Source organism: Larimichthys crocea, chromosome VII (genome assembly GCF_000972845.2).
Source record: "Larimichthys crocea isolate SSNF chromosome VII, L_crocea_2.0, whole genome shotgun sequence".
Classification (NCBI taxonomy): domain Eukaryota; kingdom Metazoa; phylum Chordata; class Actinopteri; family Sciaenidae; genus Larimichthys; species Larimichthys crocea.
In genome coordinates this window covers 24389624-24413458 of record NC_040017.1, presented here as the reverse complement: position 1 = coordinate 24413458, position 23835 = coordinate 24389624, and the positions used below count along the sequence as shown (strand labels likewise).

General features: G+C 40.4%; 6 protein-coding genes across 6 annotated transcripts; all 6 read right to left on the bottom strand.

The window, feature by feature from the left end:
* Positions 1 to 1377: 1377 nt before the first annotated feature.
* Positions 1378 to 2745, bottom strand: LOC113746079 (odorant receptor 131-2-like). Its single transcript, XM_027280386.1, has one exon. The coding sequence runs from the start codon at positions 2743 to 2745 to the stop codon at positions 1828 to 1830; it is 918 nt and encodes a 305-aa protein (XP_027136187.1). The 3' UTR covers positions 1378 to 1827.
* A 1099-nt stretch (positions 2746 to 3844) lies between these two features.
* On the bottom strand, positions 3845 to 5209 carry LOC113746139 (odorant receptor 131-2-like). Its single transcript, XM_027280765.1, has one exon. The coding sequence runs from the start codon at positions 5207 to 5209 to the stop codon at positions 4292 to 4294; it is 918 nt and encodes a 305-aa protein (XP_027136566.1). The 3' UTR covers positions 3845 to 4291.
* A 1383-nt stretch (positions 5210 to 6592) lies between these two features.
* Positions 6593 to 8344, bottom strand: LOC113746127 (odorant receptor 131-2-like). The gene has a single exon (XM_027280712.1). It carries the CDS (start codon positions 7722 to 7724, stop codon positions 6756 to 6758), a length of 969 nt encoding a protein of 322 aa, XP_027136513.1. The 5' UTR covers positions 7725 to 8344; the 3' UTR covers positions 6593 to 6755.
* A 4391-nt stretch (positions 8345 to 12735) lies between these two features.
* On the bottom strand, positions 12736 to 15367 carry LOC113746122 (odorant receptor 131-2-like). The gene has a single exon (XM_027280689.1). The coding sequence runs from the start codon at positions 14023 to 14025 to the stop codon at positions 13102 to 13104; it is 924 nt and encodes a 307-aa protein (XP_027136490.1). The 5' UTR covers positions 14026 to 15367; the 3' UTR covers positions 12736 to 13101.
* A 1841-nt stretch (positions 15368 to 17208) lies between these two features.
* On the bottom strand, positions 17209 to 18937 carry LOC113746134 (odorant receptor 131-2-like). The gene has a single exon (XM_027280738.1). It carries the CDS (start codon positions 18454 to 18456, stop codon positions 17539 to 17541), a length of 918 nt encoding a protein of 305 aa, XP_027136539.1. The 5' UTR covers positions 18457 to 18937; the 3' UTR covers positions 17209 to 17538.
* Positions 18938 to 20599: 1662 nt separating this feature from the next.
* Positions 20600 to 22682, bottom strand: LOC113746133 (odorant receptor 131-2-like). The gene has a single exon (XM_027280737.1). It carries the CDS (start codon positions 21521 to 21523, stop codon positions 20600 to 20602), a length of 924 nt encoding a protein of 307 aa, XP_027136538.1. The 5' UTR covers positions 21524 to 22682.
* Between the last annotated feature and the right edge of the window lie 1153 nt (positions 22683 to 23835).

Sequence of the window (23835 nt, the reverse complement as noted above, 5' to 3'; positions counted from 1 at the left end):
TGCAGAGACAGGTAATTGGCGGGTAGTTGGATGGGATGGGTCCCTTGTGGGGGCCCTTCATGATTAGGACTGTCCTGCCTTGGGTTAGCCACTCTGGGTGGGTCCCATCCCTGAGCAGCTGGTTCATATATATATATATATATTGTAGCTGTCTTGGATATCACCTATGTTGCCCTCTGGTAGGTCAAGTCTGGATCATCTTGCCTCTGTTTACATATATAAAACATTCTTTGTTATGAGGGAATGTTAGAAATGACGTGTGGATCATTCTCTGCTCTGCTTTCTGCTCCAGTCAGCAGAGGCACTACTGAGCACACACATATCGGTCCCCTCTTGGCTGAAATTTCAAAAAATAAAAATACCAGAGCAATTTAGACATGTTCAAACATGATTTAATACTTGTCCAAAGGGTGACTTGAAAAATGTCCCCTGTTGACTTTCTGGTCCCCTTTTGGTGAATGTGCAAAAGCAGCAAAGTCCACAATTAGATAGGCAAGCAAGTTTGCACACACATACACAAGCGACCATGCGAAAACCACAGTATTATACAACAATTTAGGTGAAAGAAATAAATTCTTTTGCTAAGAATCATAATAGATGGATGTAATATTTCTGGACTAAGCTCTTATCAGTTGTTCAAACAATTCAGGGCCACAATTCTATATTTCACAAACATATTGGTCTTTACACATCTCTTGCCCTTTAAGTAACAGGTAAGCATTCAATCAGCTCAGAATTAAAGACCTATTATGATGTTTTGAACGTATGAATTCAATCTATTTTTGCATTTAAACATAAAAAATGACCCTAACCTGCATTTATTCTTGTCACTGTACCGCTTTTAGAATCATAATAATAATCAACATTGTCAAATATTTCTTTTATACAAGCCAAAGAAGGCAAGGTTTTTCAGTGATTGAGAAAATGTTTCATCCCTGAGGCCATAAATAAGAGTACTGAGACATCTTGAAGTCCAAATAATATGAATTTAGACAACCTGATATTAATAAATAACATGAAATCAATCTGAAGTACAGCAGCTTATATGAATGGACTCCACAGCTGGATGAGACAGAGCAGCAGCTGGAAACCATGAAGAATTACTGTTTTTAAGCCTTTCCATGACGACTTTTTATCCTCTCCTGATGCAGCTTTGGCCACTTTCATGATTTTAACATAAGAAAATAAAATGATAATAACCATAATCAAGAAGTAAAACTCTTGCACGGCTGAGATAACATGATCCTGCCATCTATACAACATAAACATGTTGATAGCAGACTCAGAAGTGTTAACTTGCAATAAGTAACTCCATTCCTGATCTTTACTGTCTCAGGAGCTCAAGGGCTCATTCACTGTCGTGTTGTGTGTGTGTAAGCGTAGTGTACATTGTACTTTGTCTTCCAAAATGGTTAGAGGGATGTGGTGATGTACATTTGAGTCATCGTTTGTTAAGTATCTATAATGCTGATAAAACTTTACAGCATTAATATAAACAGCACTGAAAACAAATGAGGCATAGCAGTTGTTTATTGTACATACAGTATGCTATATCTGTATCTAGGCTTGGGTGCTTGGAAGATCTAAAATCAGAATTACAATTAAAACTACCATCAATATTGCATAAAACTCAAACAGATGGCAGAAAATGCACAATAATGATTAAGAATGATGCAAGTTGAACTGTCACTTGAATAACAAGAATTACAGCAAAGTTTATAATAATAACCTAGAGAAAAAACAAACAAAACATTCATACAATACTAATATGTAAAAGTAAAGTGCAGACATATTCAGTAATCTACAGCAATCAAATAATCAACATTGTCAAATATTTCTTTTATATGAGCCAAAGGAGTTTTTCAGTGCTTGAGAAAATGTTTCATCTCTGAGGCCATAAATGAGAGGACTCAGACATCTAGGAGTAAGACCAAATAATATTAAGTTAGAGACCCTGACATAAGCAAATAACATTAAATCAAAGTGAAGGAGAGTGCTTTCTATGAATGGACTCCACAGCTGGATAAGACAGAGCAGCAGCTGGAAACCATGAAGAATTACTGTTCTGAGCCCTTTCCATGACGACTTTTTATCCTCTCCTGATGCAGCTTTGGCCACTTTCATGATTTTAACATAAGAAAATAAAATAATGATAACCATGACCAAGAAGTAAAACTCTTGTACGGCTGAGATAACATGATCCTGCCATCTATACAACATGAACAATTTGATGGCACATAACCTGTATTGTTTGTACAAACTAAAAGAGGCTGATGCAAAGAAGGTGGAGAGAACAACAATGCAGGGCACAGAGCTGAGGCCGTGAATGATGAGGATGCAATGCATAGTGCTGCGTGTGGAGCACAACTGTGAATGACGCAGGGGCATGCAGATGGCCACATATCGCTCCAGGGTCATTGCTGTCAGAGTAACTGGTGTAACTATATTATACACAAATACCACAACAGAGATAATGACACACATCCAAACTTGCATGGCAAATCCAAACTGGGCCAAGATGAGGAGGATATCAGACATGACTAACATCAAACTATCAGACAGAAGTGTAACAGCAAATAAGATGTAGCGTGTAGTTGTGTAGAAGCACTCCTTTCTGAAAAAAGTTATGATGAGCAAAGAGTTGATGCAAAGAAATATCACAAATAAAACCTGCACAACAATGGTTATCTCCCTATAATGCAGCAGAATGACCTCACCACCAACCAAAGAGCTGTTATTAGACATAATTTTTTTTAAGTAAACACAACTTGCAGATGTACTGCCAACTGTTCTAATAATTAAATGTGTCTTTCAAATACAAATAGAGATTCGTATCATAAAAAGACCAAACCCTTCACTGAGTGGTCTAGCACTGTGGCACATAAGACAGATGGAGTGGCTGGAGGTCTTAGCAGTGTTCTGAGCCAGGGCTCTGCATAACACCTTTATAGGAGTGATGAGTATACAAACAGAGTAACAGCTGATTAAACTCACCACAGTGTCGTCATTGCCACAATCTACTAGTGTCCCTCAGTAGCTGTCTCTAGACAAATGTAGTCTGTAATTCATGGTCAAGGTAAACTTCATTACGCCAAGTATGGAAATTGGGGTGGTTCATTGTAAAGACAGATAGAAATTCAAATATGATCCCCACAAATCCCTAAAACACACACAGATATATACACATATGCACATACACTCACTTTTATTGGCCAGGTGTATGTGCACACAGTGAGTTTACACTTTACACTTTGCTCTTGATGTCTTGATGTACATACAGACATAGATGTAAGACATGGAGCTTGAAAAGTATACGATATACATATATATATAAAATACTGCACGGTGGTGCAGAGGTTAGCACTGTTGCCTCACAGCCAGACAGTCCCTTTTTTGAACCCCGGCAGGGGCCTTTCTATGTGGAGTTTGCATGTTCTCCCCCGTATATTTCTATATTCATGTTATGTTTATATATAAATATAAAGTATTCATGTCTTTCATCTTCATTCATTTTCTGACAAAGAGCAAAAAAATAGCAGCAGCTAGAATACAAACAAAGCAACAGCTAAGTAAACTCAGTGTCATCATTACACTGTCTGCTAGTGTCCCTCCCTCAGTGGCAATCAAATTGAGGTTGTAGGCCAAAAGCAATTTAAACTGTACTATTATAATCATCATCCTGTCTGTCTTGGAGTATTTAACTACTGTCTCTTTTGAGCAGACTCAGAGAAGTGTTGACTTGCAATAAGTAACTCCATTCATGATCTTTACTGTCTCAGGAGCTCAAGGGGGTGATGATGGTGTCATTCACTGTAGTGCTATGTGTGTAAGTGTAGTGTACATTGTACTTTGTCTTCTCTACTTCTTTTTTCTCTCTGTATACATTTCTTTCCTCAAAGCATACTGTATATTTGAGTCATTGTTTGTGAAGTATTTAAAATGCTGATAAAACTTTACAACTTACATATAAACAGCACCGAAAACAAATGAGGCATAGCAGTTGTTTATTGTACATAGTTTGTCATATCTGTATCTAGGCTTGGATGCTTGGAAGATCTAAAACCAAAATTACATAATCAACATAATCAACACTGCATAAAACTTAAACATGGAGGATGATGAATTATGCAACAAAACAACAGTAGTGTTCAATTGTAACTTGAATGACAATACAGTCACAGCCAAGATTCTAATAATAACATAGATAAAAATGAAACATTCTTTAAATACTCATGTCAAAATGAAGTGCAGACATGCTCAGTAATCTACATCAATCAAATAATCAATATTGTCAAATATTTCTTTTATACAAGCCAAAGACATTTTTCAGTGCTTGAGAAAATGTTTCATCTCTGAGGCCATAAATAAGAGGACTCAGACATTTAGGAGTAAGACCAAATAATATGTAGTTATACATCCTGACATAAGCAAATAACATTAAATCAAATCGAAGCAGAGTGCTTTCTATGAATGGAGTCCACAGCTGGATGAGACAGAGCAGCAGCTGGAAACCATGAAGAATTACTGTTCTGAGCCCTTTCCATGACGACTTTTTATCCTCTCCTGATGCAGCTTTGGCCACTTTCATGATTTTAACATAAGAAAATAAAATGATGATAACCATAATCAAGAAGTAAAACTCTTGTACGGCTGAGATAACATGATCCTGCCATCTATACAACATAAAAATCTTGATGGCACATATCATGGGTTGTTTGTACAAACTAAAAGAGGCTGATGCAAAGAAGGTGGAGAGAATAACAATACAGGGTACAGAGCTGAGGCCGTGAATGATGAGGATGCAATGCATAGTGCTGCGTGTGGAGCACAGCTCAGCATGACGCAGGGGCATGCAGATGGCCACATATCGCTCCAGGGTCATTGCAGTCAGAGTAACTGGTGTAACTATATTATACACAAATACCACAACAGAGATAATGACACACATCCAAATTTGCATGGCAAATCCAAACTGGGCCAAGATGAGGAGGATATCAGACATGACTAACATGAAACTATCAGACAGAAGTGTAACAGCAAATAAGATGTAGCGTGTAGTTGTGTAGAAGCACTCCTTTCTGAAAAAAGTTATGATGAGCAAAGAGTTGATGCAAAGAAATATCACAAATAAAACCTGCACAACAATGGTTATCTCCCTATAATGCAGCAGAATGACCTTACCAACAACCAAAGAGCTGTTATTAGACATAATTTTTTTTAAGTAAACACAACTTGCAGATGTACTGCCAACTGTTCTAATAATTAAATGTGTCTTTCAAATACAAATAGAGATTCGTATCATAAAAAGACCAAACCCTTCACTGAGTGGTCTAGCACTGTGGCACATAAGACAGATGGAGTGGCTGGAGGTCTTAGCAGTGTTCTGAGCCAGGGCTCTGCATAACACCTTTATAGGAGTGATGAGTATACAAACAGAGTAACAGCTGATTAAACTCACCACAGTGTCGTCATTGCCACAATCTACTAGTGTCCCTCAGTAGCTGTCTCTAGACAAATGTAGTCTGTAATTCATGGTCAAGGTAAACTTCATTACGCCAAGTATGGAAATTGGGGTGGTTCATTGTAAAGACAGATAGAAATTCAAATATGATCCCCACAAATCCCTAAAACACACACAGATATATACACATATGCACATACACTCACTTTTATTGGCCAGGTGTATGTGCACACAGTGAGTTTACACTTTACACTTTGCTCTTGATGTCTTGATGTACATACAGACATAGATGTAAGACATGGAGCTTGAAAAGTATACGATATACATATATATATAAAATACTGCACGGTGGTGCAGAGGTTAGCACTGTTGCCTCACAGCCAGACAGTCCCTTTTTTGAACCCCGGCAGGGGCCTTTCTATGTGGAGTTTGCATGTTCTCCCCCGTATATTTCTATATTCATGTTATGTTTATATATAAATATAAAGTATTCATGTCTTTCATCTTCATTCATTTTCTGACAAAGAGCAAAAAAATAGCAGCAGCTAGAATACAAACAAAGCAACAGCTAAGTAAACTCAGTGTCATCATTACACTGTCTGCTAGTGTCCCTCCCTCAGTGGCAATCAAATTGAGGTTGTAGGCCAAAAGCAATTTAAACTGTACTATTATAATCATCATCCTGTCTGTCTTGGAGTATTTAACTACTGTCTCTTTTGAGCAGACTCAGAGAAGTGTTGACTTGCAATAAGTAACTCCATTCATGATCTTTACTGTCTCAGGAGCTCAAGGGGGTGATGATGGTGTCATTCACTGTAGTGCTATGTGTGTAAGTGTAGTGTACATTGTACTTTGTCTTCTCTACTTCTTTTTTCTCTCTGTATACATTTCTTTCCTCAAAGCATACTGTATATTTGAGTCATTGTTTGTGAAGTATTTAAAATGCTGATAAAACTTTACAACTTACATATAAACAGCACCGAAAACAAATGAGGCATAGCAGTTGTTTATTGTACATAGTTTGTCATATCTGTATCTAGGCTTGGATGCTTGGAAGATCTAAAACCAAAATGACATAATCAACATAATCAACACTGCATAAAACTTAAACATGGAGGATGATGAATTATGCAACAAAACAACAGTAGTGTTCAATTGTAACTTGAATGACAATACAGTCACAGCCAAGATTCTAATAATAACATAGATAAAAATGAAACATTCTTTAAATACTCATGTCAAAATGAAGTGCAGACATGTTCAGTAATCTACATCAATCAAATAATCAATATTGTCAAATATTTCTTTTATACAAGCCAAAGACGTTTTTCAGTGCTTGAGAAAATGTTTCATCTCTGAGGCCGTAAATGAGAGGACTCAGACATCTAGGAGTAAGACCAAATAATATGTAGTTAGACAACCTGACATGAAAAAATAACAATAAATCAAACTGAAGCAGAGTGCTTTCTATGAATGGACTCCACAGCTGGATGAGACAGAGCAGCAGCTGGAAACCATGAAGAATTACTGTTCTGAGCCCTTTCCATGACGACTTTTTATCCTCTCCTGATGCAGCTTTGGCCACTTTCATGATTTTAACATAGGAAAATAAAATGATGATAGCCATAATCAAGAAGTAAAACTCTTGTACGGCTGAGATAACATGATCCTGCCATCTATACAACATAAACAATTGGATAGCACATAATCTGTATTGTTTGTACAAACTAAAAGAGGCTGATGCAAAGAAGGTGGAGAGAAAAACAATGCAGGGTACAGAGCTGAGGCTGTGAATGATGAGGATGCAATGCATAGTGCTGCGCATGGAGCACAGCTCTGCATGACGCAGGGGCATGCAGATGGCCACATATCGCTCCAGAGTCATTGCTGTCAGAGTAACTGGTGTAACTATATTATACACAATTGCCACAACAGAGATAATGATACATATCCAAACTTGTATAGCAAATCCAAAATGGGTAAAAATGAGGAGGATATCAGACATGACTAACATCAAACTATCAGACAGAAGTGTAACAGCAAATAAGATGTAGCGTGTAGTTGTGTAGAAGCACTCCTTTCTGAAAAAAGTTGTGATGAGCAAAGAGTTGATGCAAAGAAACATCACAACTAAAACCTGCACAAAAATGAATATGTCTCTATAATGCTGCAGAATGACTTCACTTAGAACCAAAGAGTTATTAGACATCACTTTTTTTAAGTAAACACAACTTGCTGATGTACTGCCAACTGTTCTAATCATTAAATGTGTCTATCAAATACAAATTGAGATTAGTATCATAAAAAGACCAAACCCTTCACTGCAGTGGTCTAGCACTGTGGCACAAAAGACAGATGAGAGTGGCTGGAGTTCTTAGCAGCGGTCTGAGCCAGGGCTCTGCATAACACCTTTATAGGAGTGATGTGTATACAAACAGAGTTACAGCTAATTAAACTCACCACAGTGTCGTCATCGTCACACTCTGGTCATCTCCCTCAATGACTGTCTCTAGACAAATCTAGTCTGTAGTCAAGGTAAACTTTATTATGCCAAGTATGGAAATTGGTGTGGTCAAATTAGAGAAGAACAGAAGTTAATTGTAAAGACAGATATGAATACAAATATAATATAATCCACACACATCCCTAAAACACACACAGATAGATACCCACATGCACGTACACACACAGACACCACAGAGCATTTCAAAATTAGAGTATAGGATTACAATGGACTTGTTGGGTCTGAATTTTAACAAGCTGTTCAGATTGTGCTCCACTTGTTACATATGGCCAGAATCAGAGGGAATCCAGTACTGCATGAGAGCAGATTGCACTAGACAGGAAATCCGACACAGAATCAACATAATACACTTTTCCTCCTTTCAAAATAAAGCACAATACGCAGTTCATGTAGCCTATCACAACTTCACATCAACATTACATCATGACCGGTGGCACCAGGTGGGCAGTCAATCGATCAAAGGGTCTCAACGTGAACGATGAGAGACTAATTGTTGAAGTGGAACAACACACACAATAATTTATGACACAACAGTCGAAGAAGCAAAGTAAGCTGTTGTTTCCTTTATACAACTGAGCCTGACTGGGAATATCCACCGCGCCTGTATGCGGTGCATTGCGATTTGACATTTTCCCAGTGTCCATCCATCCATCTTCTCCCGCTTATCCGTAGTCGGGTCGCGGGGGCAGCAGCTTCAGCAGGGAGGCCCAGACTTCCCTCTCCCCGGCCACTTCGTCCAGCTATCCCAGGGGGACCCCAAGGCGTTCCCAGGCCAGCCGAGAGACATAGTCCCTCCAGCGTGTCCTGGGTCTTCCCCGGGGCCGCCTCCCGGAGGGACGTGCCCGGAACATCTCGTCCAGGAGGCATCCTCACGAAATGCCCGAGCCACCTTATCTGGTTCCTCTCGATGCGGAGGAGCAGTGGTTCTACTCTGAGCTCCTCGCGGATGGCCGAGCTTCTCACCCTATCTCTAAGGGAGAGCCCAGCCACCCTGCGAAGAAAGCTTATTTCGGCCGCTTGTATTCGCGATCTCATTCTTTCGGTCACTACCCAAAGCTCGTGACCATAGGTGAGGGTAGGAACGTAGATCGACTGGTAATTTGAGAGCTTCGCCTTTCGACTCAGCTCCTTCTTTACCCTGACGGACCGGTGCAGAGTCCGCATCACTGCGGAAGCCGCACCGATCTGCCGGTCGATCTCCCGTTCCATCCTTCCCTCACTCGTGAACAAGACCCCGAGATACTTGAACTCCTCCACTTGAGGCAGGATCTCATCCCCGACCCGGAGACTGCACTCCACCCTTTTCCGGCTGAGCACCATGGCCTTGGATTTGGAGGTGCTGATTCTCCCATGCACCCTCCAGGACCGCGCTAAGGGTATAGAGCTGGTCCACAGTTCCACGACCAGGATGAAAACCACATTGCTCCTCCTGGATCCGAAGTTCGACAATCTTGCGGACCCTCCTCTCCAGGACCCCCAAAAAGACCTTCCTGGGGAGGCTGAGGAGTGTGATCCCCCTATAATTGGAGCACATCCTCCGGTCCCCCTTTTTGAAGAGGGGAACCACCACCCCGGTCCGCCAATTCAGGGGCACTGCCCCCGATGTCCACGCGATGTTGCAGAGACGTGTCAACCAAGACAGTCCCACAACATCCAGGGCCTTGAGGAACTCCGGGCAGACCTCATCCACCCCCGGGGCCTTGCCACCAATGAGCTTTTTGACTACCTCAGCGACCTCAGCCCCAGAGATGGGCGAGACCGCCACAGGGTCCCCAGACTCTGCCTCCTCAAGGGAAGACGTGCTGGTGGGATTCGAAGTATTCCCTCCACCGACCCAAGACGTCCCCAGTCGAGGTCAGCAGCACCCCGTCCCCACCACCATCGGAGCCAACTCACCACCAGGTGGTGATCAGTTGACAGCTCCGCCCCTCTCTTCACCCGAGTGTCCAAAACATGTGGCCGCAAGTCCGACGACACGACCACAAAGTCGATCATAGAACTGCGACCGAGGGTGTCCTGGTGCACATATGGACACCCATATGCTTGAGCATGGTGTTTGTTATGGACAATCCATGACGAGCACAGAAGTCCAATAACAGAACACCGCTCAGGTTTAGATCAGGGGGGCCGTTCCTCCCAATCACGCCCCTCCAGGTCTCACTGTCGCTGCCCACGTGAGCATTGAAGTCCCCCAGGAGGACGAGGGAGTCCCCAGAGGGGGCGCTCTCCAGCACTCCCTCCAAAGACTCCAGAAAGGGTGGGTACTCTGAGCTGCCATTCGGTGCATAGGCCCAGACGACAGTCAGGACCCGTCCCTCCACCCGCAGGCGAAGGGAGGCTACCCTCTCGTCCACCGGGGTGAACCCCAACGTACAGGCGGCGAGCCGGGGGGAACAAGTATTCCCACCCCCCCTCTGCGCCTCTCGCCGGGGGCAACTCCAGAGTGGTAGAGCGTCCAGCCCCTCTCAAGGAAACTGGTTCCGGAACCCACGCTGTGCATCGAGGCAAGCCCGACTATATCTAGCTGGTACCTCTCAACCTTGTGCACCAGCTCAGGCTCCTTCCCCACCAGAGCGGTGACGTTCTACGTCCCAAGAGCCAGCTTCTGCAACCGGGGGTCGCCAGGGTCCTCGCCTCCGACTGCCCTTTGTCTGGTCCCTCACAATTTTCCCAGTGTATATTCTTCTAAACATGCTTTTACATGTGTAAATATGTTACATAGTTAATTAGTTTCGCTTTTGTCTGCTTTTACGACTGGTAGCTTGCACAGGGTATTTTATTTTGAAAATCCACCGGATTATCTTTGTTTTTTCTGTGTCTGACTTCCGCCCGCTCGAGGTGGACTGTGTAAATTGACATGTGCTACTCTTGTGAAGCGTCAAAAATAGACGCGTAATTCACATATGTCGAGCATTGAGACGCTTCTGGGACACGTCTGAAACGGACCACGACGGAGCCGGTGGGGTTTGATACAGTGACTAGAATGACTGTGTATTACTTGCGATGACGCAACACTCACACAATGTGCCACGAACAGGCCCGGTGGATTTTGGGGGTGACTCCACAACTCTGCCGCCAATCAGACACTCAGATCGGGTAAACCCTCCACGGTCAGCCTGAAATGTCTCTGAAACTGAGACTATCCAGATGGATTCATGGGCTAAACTGATACTTTGCCTGTGGTGTTCACTAATCGGCCTGTTTAATGACCTCTCTTTAGTCTGAAAGACATTCAAACAATGAGGGAATGTTAGAAATGACGTGTGGATCGTTCTCTGCTCTGCTTTCTGCTCCAGTCAGCAGAGGCACTACTGAGCACACACATATCGGTCCCCTCTTGGCTGAAATTTCAAGAAATAAAAATACCAGAGCAATTTATACATGTTCTAACATGATTTAATGCTTGTCCAACAAGTGACTTGAAAAATGTCCCCTGTTGACTTTCTGGTCCCCTTTTGGTGAATGTGCAAAAGCAGCAAAGTCCACAGTTAGATAGGCAAGCAAGTTTGCACACACATACACAAGCGAGCTTGCCAAAACCACAGTATTATACAACAATTTAGGTGAAAGAATTAAACTGTTTAATCTTAATAGATGGATGTACTATTTCTGGACTATGCTCTTATCAATTGTTCAAACAATTCAAGGCCACAATTCTATATTTCACAAACCAACTGGTCTCTACACATCTCTTCAGTTTAGGATTAAAAACCTAGTATGATGTTTTGAAAATACGAATGCAATCAATTATTGCATTTAAACCTAAAACGTGACCCTAACCTGCATTTACTCTTGTCACTGTACCAAATCCTGTTTTTATATGTTTATTTCCGCTTTTATAATGATAATAATCTACACTGTCAAATATTTCTTTTATGAAAGCCAAAGAAGGCATAATTTTTCAGTGATTGAGAAAATGTTTCATCCCTGAGACCATAAATAAGAGTACTATATATATAGTACTATATTCATGTCATGTTTACAGTATATATCTAAATATAATGTATTGATGTCTTTAGTCTTCATTCATTTTCTGACAAAAAGGAAAAAAGTTAAACTGTCTCTTTTGCCTATATCTGTTGACTTGGATCCATCTTCTTGCCGAGGTTTACACAGATAGTAAGAGGAGCAGGCTCACAGAATTGTTAACATGCAATAACCTCTTTTCTTTACTCTCTCAGGAGCTCAAGGACTCAAAGGGGTGATGGTGGTGTTGTTCACTGTTGTGTTCTTCTGTGAGGTGTGGTGTTTGTGCATTTATATATATTTTTTTTCCTCAAAACATTCTGTAGATTTCCATCATTGTTTGGGAAGTATGTAAAAAAACCTCAGACTTTATAACTTCAATATAAACTGCAGAGATAAAAAAATGAGGCATAGCAGCAGTTTATTGTATATACAGTCACTTTTTTAACAAGTAGTATTTGTACATGTTTGCTAGGCTTGGATGCTGTAAACATCTGAAATTCAAATAACAAAAAACTCAAACATAGATGACAGAAAACGGATACAGATGATGAGAAGAAAACAAAAGCATTGTTGTATTGTTGCTTGAATAACAGTAACTTATAATACAAAAAACTAGATAGAAATAGAACTTTCTTAAAATTCAGACATATTCAGTAATCTACATTACTCTAATAATCTACATTTTTAAATATTTCTTTTACACAAGACAAAGGAGATGAACATTTTTTTTCTCTGTATACATTTTTTTCCAGAACATGCTGTACATTTGATTCAGTGTTTATGAAGTATGTAAAATTCTGATAAAACTTTACAACTTTAATATAAACAGCACTTAAAACAACTGAGGCATACCAGTTGTTTATTGTGCATACAGTATGCCATATTTCTAGCTAGGCTTGGAAGATCTAAAATTACAGTAACATAGTAAATCAATATTGCATAAAACTCAAACACAGATGAGCGAAAACAGATGAATGTTGCCAGAAAATAAGAAAGAAAGAAAATAACAGTAGTTTTGAATTGTCACTTGACTAAGGATGCAGTCACAGTCAGGCTTATAATAGTCAACAGATAAAAAATAAATACTCATGTCAAACTAAAGTGCAGACATATTCAGTAATCTACAGCAATCTAATAATCTACATTGTCAAACATTTCTTTTATACAAGCCAAAGGAGGCAAAATGTTTCAGTGCATGAGAAAACGTTTCATCTCTGAGGCCATAAATAAGAGGACTCAGACATCTTGGAGTAAGACCAAATAATATGTAATTAGAGAACCTGACATTAATAAATAGCATGAAATCTATTTGTATAACAGCTGCTTCTATTAAAGGACCACACAGGTAGATGAGACAGAGCAGCAGCTGGAAACTATGAAGAATTACTGTTCTGAGCCCTTTCCATGACGACTTTTTATCCTCTCCTGATGCAGCTTTGGCCGCTTTCATGATTTTAACATAGACAAATAATATGATGATAACCATAATCAAGAAGTAAAACTCATGAATAGCTGATCTAACATGATCCTGCCACCTGTAAAACAGGAACATCTCCACAGTGCATAAATTGTATTGTTTGTAAAAGCCTAGAGAGGCTGATGCAAAGAAGGTGGAAAGAATAACAATGCAGGGTACAGAGCTGAGAGCATGAATGATGAGGATGCAATGCATAGTGCTGCGTGTGGAGCACAGCTCTGCATGACGCAGGGGCATGCAAATGGCCACATATCGCTCCAGGGTCATTGCTGTCAGAGTAACTGGTGTGACTATATTATATAGAAGAACCACAACAGAGATAATGACACATATCCAAACTTGCATAGTAAATCTAAAATAGTTTACTAAGAGCAGGATATCAGAAATGACTAACATCAAACTATCAGACAGAAGTGTAACAGCAAATAAGATGTAGCGTGTAGTTGTGTAGAAGCACTCCTTTCTGAAAAAAGTTATGATGAGGAAAGCATTGATGGAAAGAAATATTATCACAAGGACCTGAACAATAATGATTGTGTCCCAAAGCTTCAACAGAGAGACCTGACCACCAACCAATGAGCTGTTATTAGCCATCACTATTCAAAGCAAACACACACACTTGTTGATGTACTACCAACTGTTCTAACAATTAAAAAAATAAAAATGACATTCGTATCACAAAATAACCAAACCTGTCACTGCAGTGGCATAGCATTGTGGCAAACAAGACAGATGGAGACAGTCAGACAATGTCTGAGTGACGGTTGTGAATGAAGACTTTATAGGAGACACAGAAATACAAACAGAGTAACAACTAATTAAACTCACCACAGTGACGTCATCACCACAATCTGCTCGTCTGCTCGTGGCTGTCTCTAGACAAATCTTGTCTGTACTCAAGGTAAACTTTATCGATGTGGTCAAATTACAGACGTACAGAAATTACTGTAAAGACAAATATAAATGAAAATATAATAATAACATACACATACAGACACACACCTACATGCACCCCCCGCACCATGCAGGCACAGACAGACACCACAGAGATAGCTTATAACACTACAGTGGACTTGTTGAGGTCTGGCTTTCCTCTTTCCTCATATTCTCATAACTGAGTAATAATTGCTGAATTATTTAGAGCAAAATATTTCTAATCATTATTTAGTCTTTAGCGATCTATTAAACATAAAAAGACATTTTCTGACCATTTTATTTGATTTTATTTTTTTTTCTCTCTCTTTTTTTCAAGCTTGAAACCCATTAAGTTGTTTTATAATTTGTTACAAACCATGACTCAAGAACTCATTCAAGTTTCTTCAATAAGTGGTCTGTTTAATGACCTCCCTTCAGTATTAAAGAGATTCAACCACTCACATACCTGTAGGTCCCCTCTTAGCTGAAATTAAAAAAAGGAAAAAAAAAAGATAGAAGTACCAGAGTGCTTTAGACATGATTCTAGCATGATTTAATGCTTGTCCAACATGTAACCTAAAGAATGTCTCCTGCTGGCTTCCTGGTCCCCTTTTGGTGAATGTTTACCAACAACAAAGTCCACATTTAGATAGGTACACAAGTGCACACATACGCACCTACATAAACAACATAGAGCAAGGATGGGCAACTGGGGGCCGCACACGGCCCGCGCCCTCACTCGAAGTGGCCCTTAGAATAATTTTTTTAAATGATGAAACGGTGTCACCTGCGGCACATCACATCAGTTGTAATTACACAGTTGGCCACTAGATAGTGCCTCTAATGCTGACGCCGCCTTGTGCATGCTTCTTCTCGAGCAGTGAGGGAGAGACGTCCAGACACGCCGAACACCTAAAATACACTGCATGCGGAACGGCGGTGGAACGGCTCCGCTCCGGAACGACAGCGTACTCTGCCGTCCGCAACTCACATATAATCCGTTCGTGATGCGCACTGTTGCGCTCCACCAGCCACCGAGCGTCGTGTGAACGCACGAGATCTCACGGATTCACGCATAATCGCGTGATATTGCCGGCTGCCTTTTTTTGTTGGTGTCATAAATGATAGGTTGATTTTGGACCTCCAGAATTAACTTCTCCTTATCCATGGGGTCGACGGGGTGAAAAGATGCCTGAAAACCTCTCACCTGTTGACTTCAGGTCGCCCCTGCTCATTATGACGTGTTCTTGTAATGAAACTGATCCACGGTGAACACAGAGTATTTTATTTTGAAAATCCACCTGGGTTTTATTTTGTATTTTGTAGCCGATTTCCTTCCTCGCACAATCTGCTCTGTGCTGAATTTATGCGCCGTGCCCCGGCGTCCGTGAAAAATAGAAGCTCTGCGTATGTGTTGATGTGTTGCAGAAGGCTGACAGTCGCCGCAGTTGTTCCGGAGCCGTGACGTAGCAAGAACAGAGACTGTGTGAGCTGACACATTGACTAAAATTGAAACGTGTCGTTCTGCAGTGTATTTTAGGGGTAAGAGCGGAGGAAAATGAAAATCGTGTGTTTCAGGTGAAGACTATCTGTTCACAGAATTTAAAGAAAAACCTATGTGTTTAGTATGCTTAGAGACGCTATCTGCCATGAAAGATTTCAATTTAAGTCACCACTACAACACGTTGCACAAAGCTAAATATGAGAAATATACTGGAGCTGCAAGGGCTGCTATAGTAGCTGACCTAAAATCAAAAGTACACAAGCAACAGATACTTTTTACCAGAGCCACAACCACACAGGAGTCTGCACTCAAGGCCTTTTATGCCGTTGCGCTTGAACTTGCTGAAGCAAATTCAAACCTTTTGAATTCCTATTTATCAAAAAAGACTACAACTGTTATACAGTGGTCCCTCGTTTATCGCAGGGGATACGTTCTAAAAGACCCCCGCAATAAACGAAATCCGCGAAGTAAGTTATTATACATGTTTTAAGGTTGTAAAACCCCTAACCACACACTTTTATACACCTTTTTACATGCATGTTGTACAGTACTCCCTTAATTAATCAGGACGCAGAACACAATGCGCGTTCATACTGTTACAGTACACTGTAAAAAAAAAAGCATGCAAAATTACACTAAAAAAATCCGCGAAACAGCGAGTCCGCGAAAAGTGAACCGTGATGAGGGACGACTGTACATGCATTTGAGCATGAAATATGTTAAGTTATGTTGGGTCAATAAACATGTGAACATATACACACAAACATTTAAAATGGCAGTTTTATCATATCTGGTTAAGTGTGTGGTTCTATGTGGTCCTCTGGTTATGTCAACGAAAAACGGTGGCACTCTCCATCATTTAAGTTGCCCATCCCTTCTGCCCATAGAGTTTCAAAACCAGAGTATAACAATACAGTGGTTAGCAAGGTTTTGTCCCCCTTGCTTCATAAGGAGCATGCCTGTGATGATTGTACCCTTCTCCATCTGACTATTTCCACCAGTTGCTTGAGAATTAACTTTGCAAAGGTTGCCATTTTTTCCCTGCATCTGCCAGACCCCTGACATTAGCATTATGTCAACGCTAAGAACTGCTCTGTTGCTGACTGCAGACAACTGCACAAAGTATTCATGTCCTTCATCTTCTTTACTCATTCATTACCTGAGAAAGAGAAAAAAAATGTGTTTAACTGTCTCTTTTGTCGTGTTATGAGGTGCACTTGGACAAATCTTCTTGCTGAGGTTTGGTTAATTTGACGAAAATCTCCCATCATGAACTGGAAAACATTTTCTGTTTGTTTTCCAAAGTGAGGTGTGGTGTTTGTGCATACATTTTCTTCCTCGAAACAGTCTATAGATTTCAGTCATTGTTTGTGACGTATGTGAAACACTCATAAAACTATATATGGTATAAAAACATATATAATAACAACACAACACAATACGGCATAGCAGCAGTTTACTGTACATAGTCCCTAGGCTCAAACATGGATGACAGAAAACAGATACTGATGATGATGATGAATAATGCAAGAAGAAAAAAAAAAGCAGTGTTGAATTATTGCTTGAGTAACATTGTAGTCACAGTCAGGGGTAATAAACTAGTTAAAAATAAAACATTCTTAAAATACTCATGAAAACTAAAGTGCAGACATGTTCAGTAATCTACAGCAATCTAATAATTTACATTGTCAAATATTTCTTTTATACAAGCCAAAGACGTTTTTCAGTGCTTGAAAAAATAGTTCATCCCTGAGGCCATAAATGAGAGGACTCAGACATCTAGGAGTAAGACTAAGCAATATGTAGTTAGAGACCCTGATATTAATAAATAACATGAAATCTATTTGAAATACAGCTGCTTCTATGAATGGACACCACAGCTGGAGAAGACAGAGCAGCAGCTGGAAACCATGAAGAATTACTGTTCTGAGCCCTTTCCTTGACGACTTTTTATCCTCTCCTGATGCAGCTTTGGCCGCTTTCATTATTTTAAGATAAGCGAATACAATAATTCCACACATAATTAAAAAGTAAAACTCTTGTACAGCTGACCTAACATGATCCTGCCATCTGTGCAACATAAACAACTCCCCAGTGCATAACCTGTGTTGTTTGTAAAAGCTAAGAGAGGCTGATGCAAAGAAGGTGGAGAGAACAACAATGCAGGGCACAGAGCTGAAGCCGTGAATGATGAGGATGCAATGCATAGTGCTGCGTGTGGAGCACAGCTCTGCATGACGTAGCGGCATGCAGATGGCCACATATCGCTCCAGGGTCATTGCTGTCAGAGTAACTGGTGTGACTATATTATACACAATTCCCAAACCAGAGATAATGATACATATCCAAACTTGCATAGTAAATTCCAAATAGTTCACTATGACCAAGAAATCAGAGATGACTAACATCAGGCTATCAGACAGAAGAGTAACAGCAAATAGGATGTAACGTGTAGTTGTGTAGAAGCACTCCTTTCTGAAAAAAGTTATGATGAGCAAAAAATTAATGCAAAGAAATATTATCACCAGGACCTGCACAATAATGACTGTGTCCCTAAACTGCAACAGAAAAATCTCACTACCAACCAATGAGCTGTTATTAGCCATCACTATTCTAAGCAAACACACACACTTGTTGATGTACTACCAACTGTTCTAATAATTAAATGTGGCTGTCGAAACAAAATGACATTCTTATCACAAAAAGACCAAACCCTTCACTGCAGTGGCATAGCATTGTGGCACATAAGACAGATGGAGAAAGAGTGAGACAGAGTCTGAGTGACGGTTGCACATGAAGGCTTTAAAGGAGAGGACATGAATACAAACAGAGTAACAACTAATTAAACTCACCACAGTGTTGTCATTGACACTCTCTCCTAGTGTCCCTCAGTGGCTGCCTCTAGAGAAATCTGGGTTGTAGGCCAAGGTCTATTGCCCAATGTGGGGAAATTAGCCTGCTCAAGGTGAAAAAGTACAATAAAATGTTTTGCTAAGCATTTTAATAATTGAATGTACTATTTCTGGGCTATGTTGTTATCAGTTGCTCAAACAGTTTACACTCTGGAAAACAAAGTCCACAATTCTATGTTCCACAAAACCAATTTCTCTCTGTCCATCTCTTGACATCTTACCATGCTCATATTCTTATGTTTGCCCATTTGCCCAAAAGCTAAGAGAGGCTGATGCAAAGACAGTGGAGAGAATAACAATGCAGGGTACAGAGCTGAGGCCGTGAATGATGAGGATGCAATGCATAGTGCTGCGTGTGGAGCACAGCTCTGCATGACGCAGGGGCATGCAGATGGCCACATATCGCTCCAGGGTCATTGCTGTCAGAGTAACTGGTGTGACTATATCATAAAGAAGTACCACAACAGAGATAATGACACACATCCAAATGTGCATGCTGAATCGAAAATGGTTCACTATGAGCAGGATATCAGACATGAATAACATCAAACTATCAGAGAGAAGTGTAACAGCAAAAAGGATGTAGCGTGCAGTTGTGTGGAAGCACTCCTTTTTGAAAAACGTCATGATGAGTAAAAGGTTGATGGAAAGAAAGATTATCACCAGCATCTGCACAATAATGACTGTGTTGTCATTCAGCATCACTGAGACCCGACCACCAACCAATGAGTTATTATCAGCCATCACTTTTCTAAGCAAATACACAAGTTGTTGGAGTATTCTCAATATTCAACGTGTCTCCTGAAAAAAAAACAAGACTCTTATCACAAAGAGACCAAACCCTTCCCTGCAGTGACATAGTATTGGGGCACACATTTCCAAAAACAGATAGAGAGAGAGAGAGAGACAGACAGACAGACAGAGTCTCAGCGGTGGTTGCGTGTGACTACTTTTTAAGATTGATGAGAATACAAGCAGAGCAGCAGCTAATTAATCAGTGTCGTCATGCCTCTTTTCACTATTTTCCCTCAGTGGCTACAAATCCGGGTTGTAGGCCAAGTTCAGTGTTAAGATAAAGTTTGTTATTCACATACCCTGATGCTGAATCTGAGCTACAACTGTCCCCAACCCACATCAGATCCTCAAAAAGTAAATGTCAACTTTGGAAAACAAAGTACACAATTCTGTATTCTATGAAATCAGTCTGAGTAACAGTACACAAGTATTTCCACAGGTCTAATATCCATTTGTTGTGTTTCTTTTGGTAACCGTAACAAACTATTCCTGTGCAAACGTATCTCTTGGTTCTTGTTATGAAATTTTTTATCCTTATGTAACACAAGGTCACGTGTGGGCCTTCAGGTCCTCAGCAGTATTAGTTGTTTAGCTTTGACTGGGAACAGTAGGTGCCAGTCTATCTCAACACTGTGGTGTCCAGGGTCAAAGAGACCTGTTGCTGCCTTCCTAGACATAATAGATAGCTGGCCGTTGACGTTCCAATCTGTGTAAACAGACATCTGTGTCTCCAGACTAGAATGTGTTGACGATAACACCTTCATGGGTAAAAGATTCTCTTTTCTCTATTTGTTGTGGTCACCCCAAATGAATGATGATGGAAGAAACAAAAGTAGTGTTGAGCTTGAACTTAAACCCAATGCAGTCAGGTTTTTGACAATAAACTCAAAGTAGCTTTTTCCTAATTTAGTATTTGCTCTTGACTTTGAGTGCTTCCCAGAGTAAATAATGACTATTGGACCAGTTAAACAAGTAGGTTACTTATGATTTACTTACATTCAGAGCTTTATAAATCAATATAAATCGGTGCCTTTTATGTCTTTTAAATATTTATTTTATACGAGCCAAAGAAGGCAAAGGTTTTCAATGCATGAAAAAAGGTTTCATCTCTGAGGCCGTAAATAAGAGGACTCAGACATCTTGGAGTAAGACTAAACAATACATAGTTAGAGTACCTGAAATCAATAAATAACATGAAATCAATCTTAAATACAGCAGCTTCTATGAATGGAGTCCACAGCTGAATGAGACAGAGCAGTAGCTGGAAACCATGAAGAATTACTGTTCTGAGCCCTTTCCATGACGACTTTTTATCCTCTCCTGATGCAGCTTTGGCCGCTTTCATAATTTTAAGATAAGCGAATATAATAATTCCACACATAATTAAAAAGTAAAACTCTTGTACAGCTGAGGTAACATGGTCCTGCCATCTGTGCAACATAAACATCTTCAAAGCACATAACCTGTGTTGTTTGTACAAACTAAAAGAGGCTGATGCAAAGAAGGTGGAGAGAACAACAATGCAGGGTACAGAACTGAGGCCATGAATGATGAGGATGCAATGCATAGTGCTGCGTGTGGAGCACAGCTCTGCATGACGCAGGGGCATGCAGATGGCCACATATCGCTCCAGGGTCATTGCTGTCAGAGTAACTGGTGTAACTATATTATACAGAAGTACCACAACAGAGATAATGATACATATCCAAACTTGCATACTAAATTCCAAATAGTTCACTATGACCAAGAAATCAGACATGAATAACATCAGGCTATCAGACAGCAGAGTAACAGCAAATAGGATGTAACGTGTAGTTGTGTAGAAGCACTCCTTTTTGAAAAAAGTTACAATGAGCAAAAAATTAATGCAAAGAAATATTATCACCAGGACCTGCATAATAATGACTGTGTCCCCTAAGTGCAACAGAGAAATCTTACTACCAACCAATGAGCTGTTATTAGCCATCACTATTCTAAGCAAACACACACACTTGTTGATGTACTACCAACTGTTCTAATAATTAAATGTGGCTGTCAAAACAAAATGACATTCTTATCACAAAAAGACCAAACCCTTCACTGCAGTGGCATAGCATTGTGGCACATAAGACAGATGGAGAAAGAGTTAGACAGAGTCTGAGTGACGGTTGCACATGAAGGCTTTAAAGGAGAGGACATGAATACAAACAGAGTAACAACTAATTAAACTCACCACAGTGTTGTCATTGACACTCTCTGCTAGTGTCCCTCAGTGGCTGCCTCTAGAGAAATCTGGGTTGTAGGCCAAGGTCTATTGCCCAATGTGGGGAAATTAGCCTGCTCAAGGTGAAAAAGTACAATAAAATGTTTTGCTAAGCATTTTAATAATTGAATGTACTATTTCTGGGCTATGTTGTTATCAGTTGCTCAAACAGTTTACACTCTGGAAAACAAAGTCCACAATTCTATGTTCCACAAAACCAATTTCTCTCTGTCCATCTCTTGCCATCTTACCATGCTCATATTCTTATGTTTGCCCATTTTTCCTGTTTCTAACACATCTACTTTGAGGACCAAATGTTCATTATGTCAGTCAGTGTTATTCACTTCACTGATTAGTGGTCATAATGTTACAGCTTATCGGCTGTGGAGTCTGTTTTGGTGGTAGTCTATAGGGTTCTGTCAGCGGGAGCTGCCTTGTTGCTGGTGCATAATTTTTTCATGCGGTACCTCTTGAAGGCCTACCATTTATGGAACCACTTGAATGAACAATTGATTGTGCTGAACTGCATTCTGTAGTCTTCGAGCTACAATCAGTGGATCACTAACCTCTGTGGTGGATTGTTGAGGGACTAATTATTTTGTGGTTGTATGTATAGACAAAGTTTGAGGTGGTTATGATACTGGTTGATGTTTCTAGGCACTTATTGTACATAGTCCCTAGGCTTGGATGCTGCAAAGATCTAAAATTGAAATTACAAAAAAACTCAAACATGTATGACAGAAAACAGATACGGATGATGATGATGAATAATGCAAGAAAAAAAAAGCAGTGTTGAATTGTTGCTTGAGTAACAATGTAGTCACAGTCAGGCGTAATAAACAACGTTTTTTCCGGACTATAAGCCGCTACTTTTTTCCCACGCTTTGAACCATGCAGCTTATACAAAGATGCAGCTTTTCTATTGATTTTTCTTCAGCCGCCACGGGGCGCTCTAACAGGAAGTGCAAAAACCAGACAGACAGGGGAAGTCAGTGCAAAGAAAAACACGCTGGTTTTTATTTAGCACATGCAACGTTTGAGACAAAAATAATCCATTACAAATATGACATGCGAATTCAGAGGGGGGCGTTTTTCATTTTAAACCACTGATGCCAACTATGGGGGGGTTATATTGTTAGCATTTTAAAAGATCACCAGAAGTGCCCGAGTCGGTCTCAACTTCTCTGCTGCCCAACCATCCTGGTGTATAGACTTTAAACCCCAAGATACACAACAAATACTACACGCCCGAGACTTAGTCAAAGAGAATGTTTTTTACCATGCAGGTGGTTACAGTATTGTCAGCATATTCAGTCTGAAGACACAGATGTCGGTTTAACCAGATTGGAACGGTCAACGGCCAGCTATCTATTATGTCTATGGAAGGCAGCAACAGGTCTCTCGCCCTGGACACCACAGTGTTGAGATAGACTGGCACCTAGGTTCTCAAACCAAGCCAAACACCTAATACTGCCGAGGACCTCAAGGCCCACACATGACCTCGTGTAACCTAAGGATAGAAAATTTCATAACAATTAATGACCACTAATCAGTGAAGTGAATAACACTGACTGATAAATAATGAAATTTGGTCTCAAAGTAGATGTGTTAGAAACAGGAAAAATGGGCAAACATAAGAATATGAGCATGGTAAGATGGCAAGAGATGGACAGAGAGAAATGGGTTTTGTGGAACTAGAATTGTGGACTTTGTTTTCCAGAGTGTAAACTGTTTGAGCAACTGATAACAACATAGCCCAGAAATAGTACATTCAATATTAAAATGCTTAGCAAAACATTTTATGTACTTTTTCACCTTGAGCAGGCTAATTTCCCCACATGGGCAATAGACCTGACCTACACCCTACAACCCAGATTTCTCTAGGGCAGCCACTGAGGGACACTAGGAGAGAGTGTCAATGACACACTGTGGTGAGTTAATTAGTTGTTACTCTGTTGTATCATGTCCTCTCCTTTAAAGCCTTCATGTGCAACCGTCACTCAGACTCTGTCTCTACTCTTTCTCCATCTGTCTAT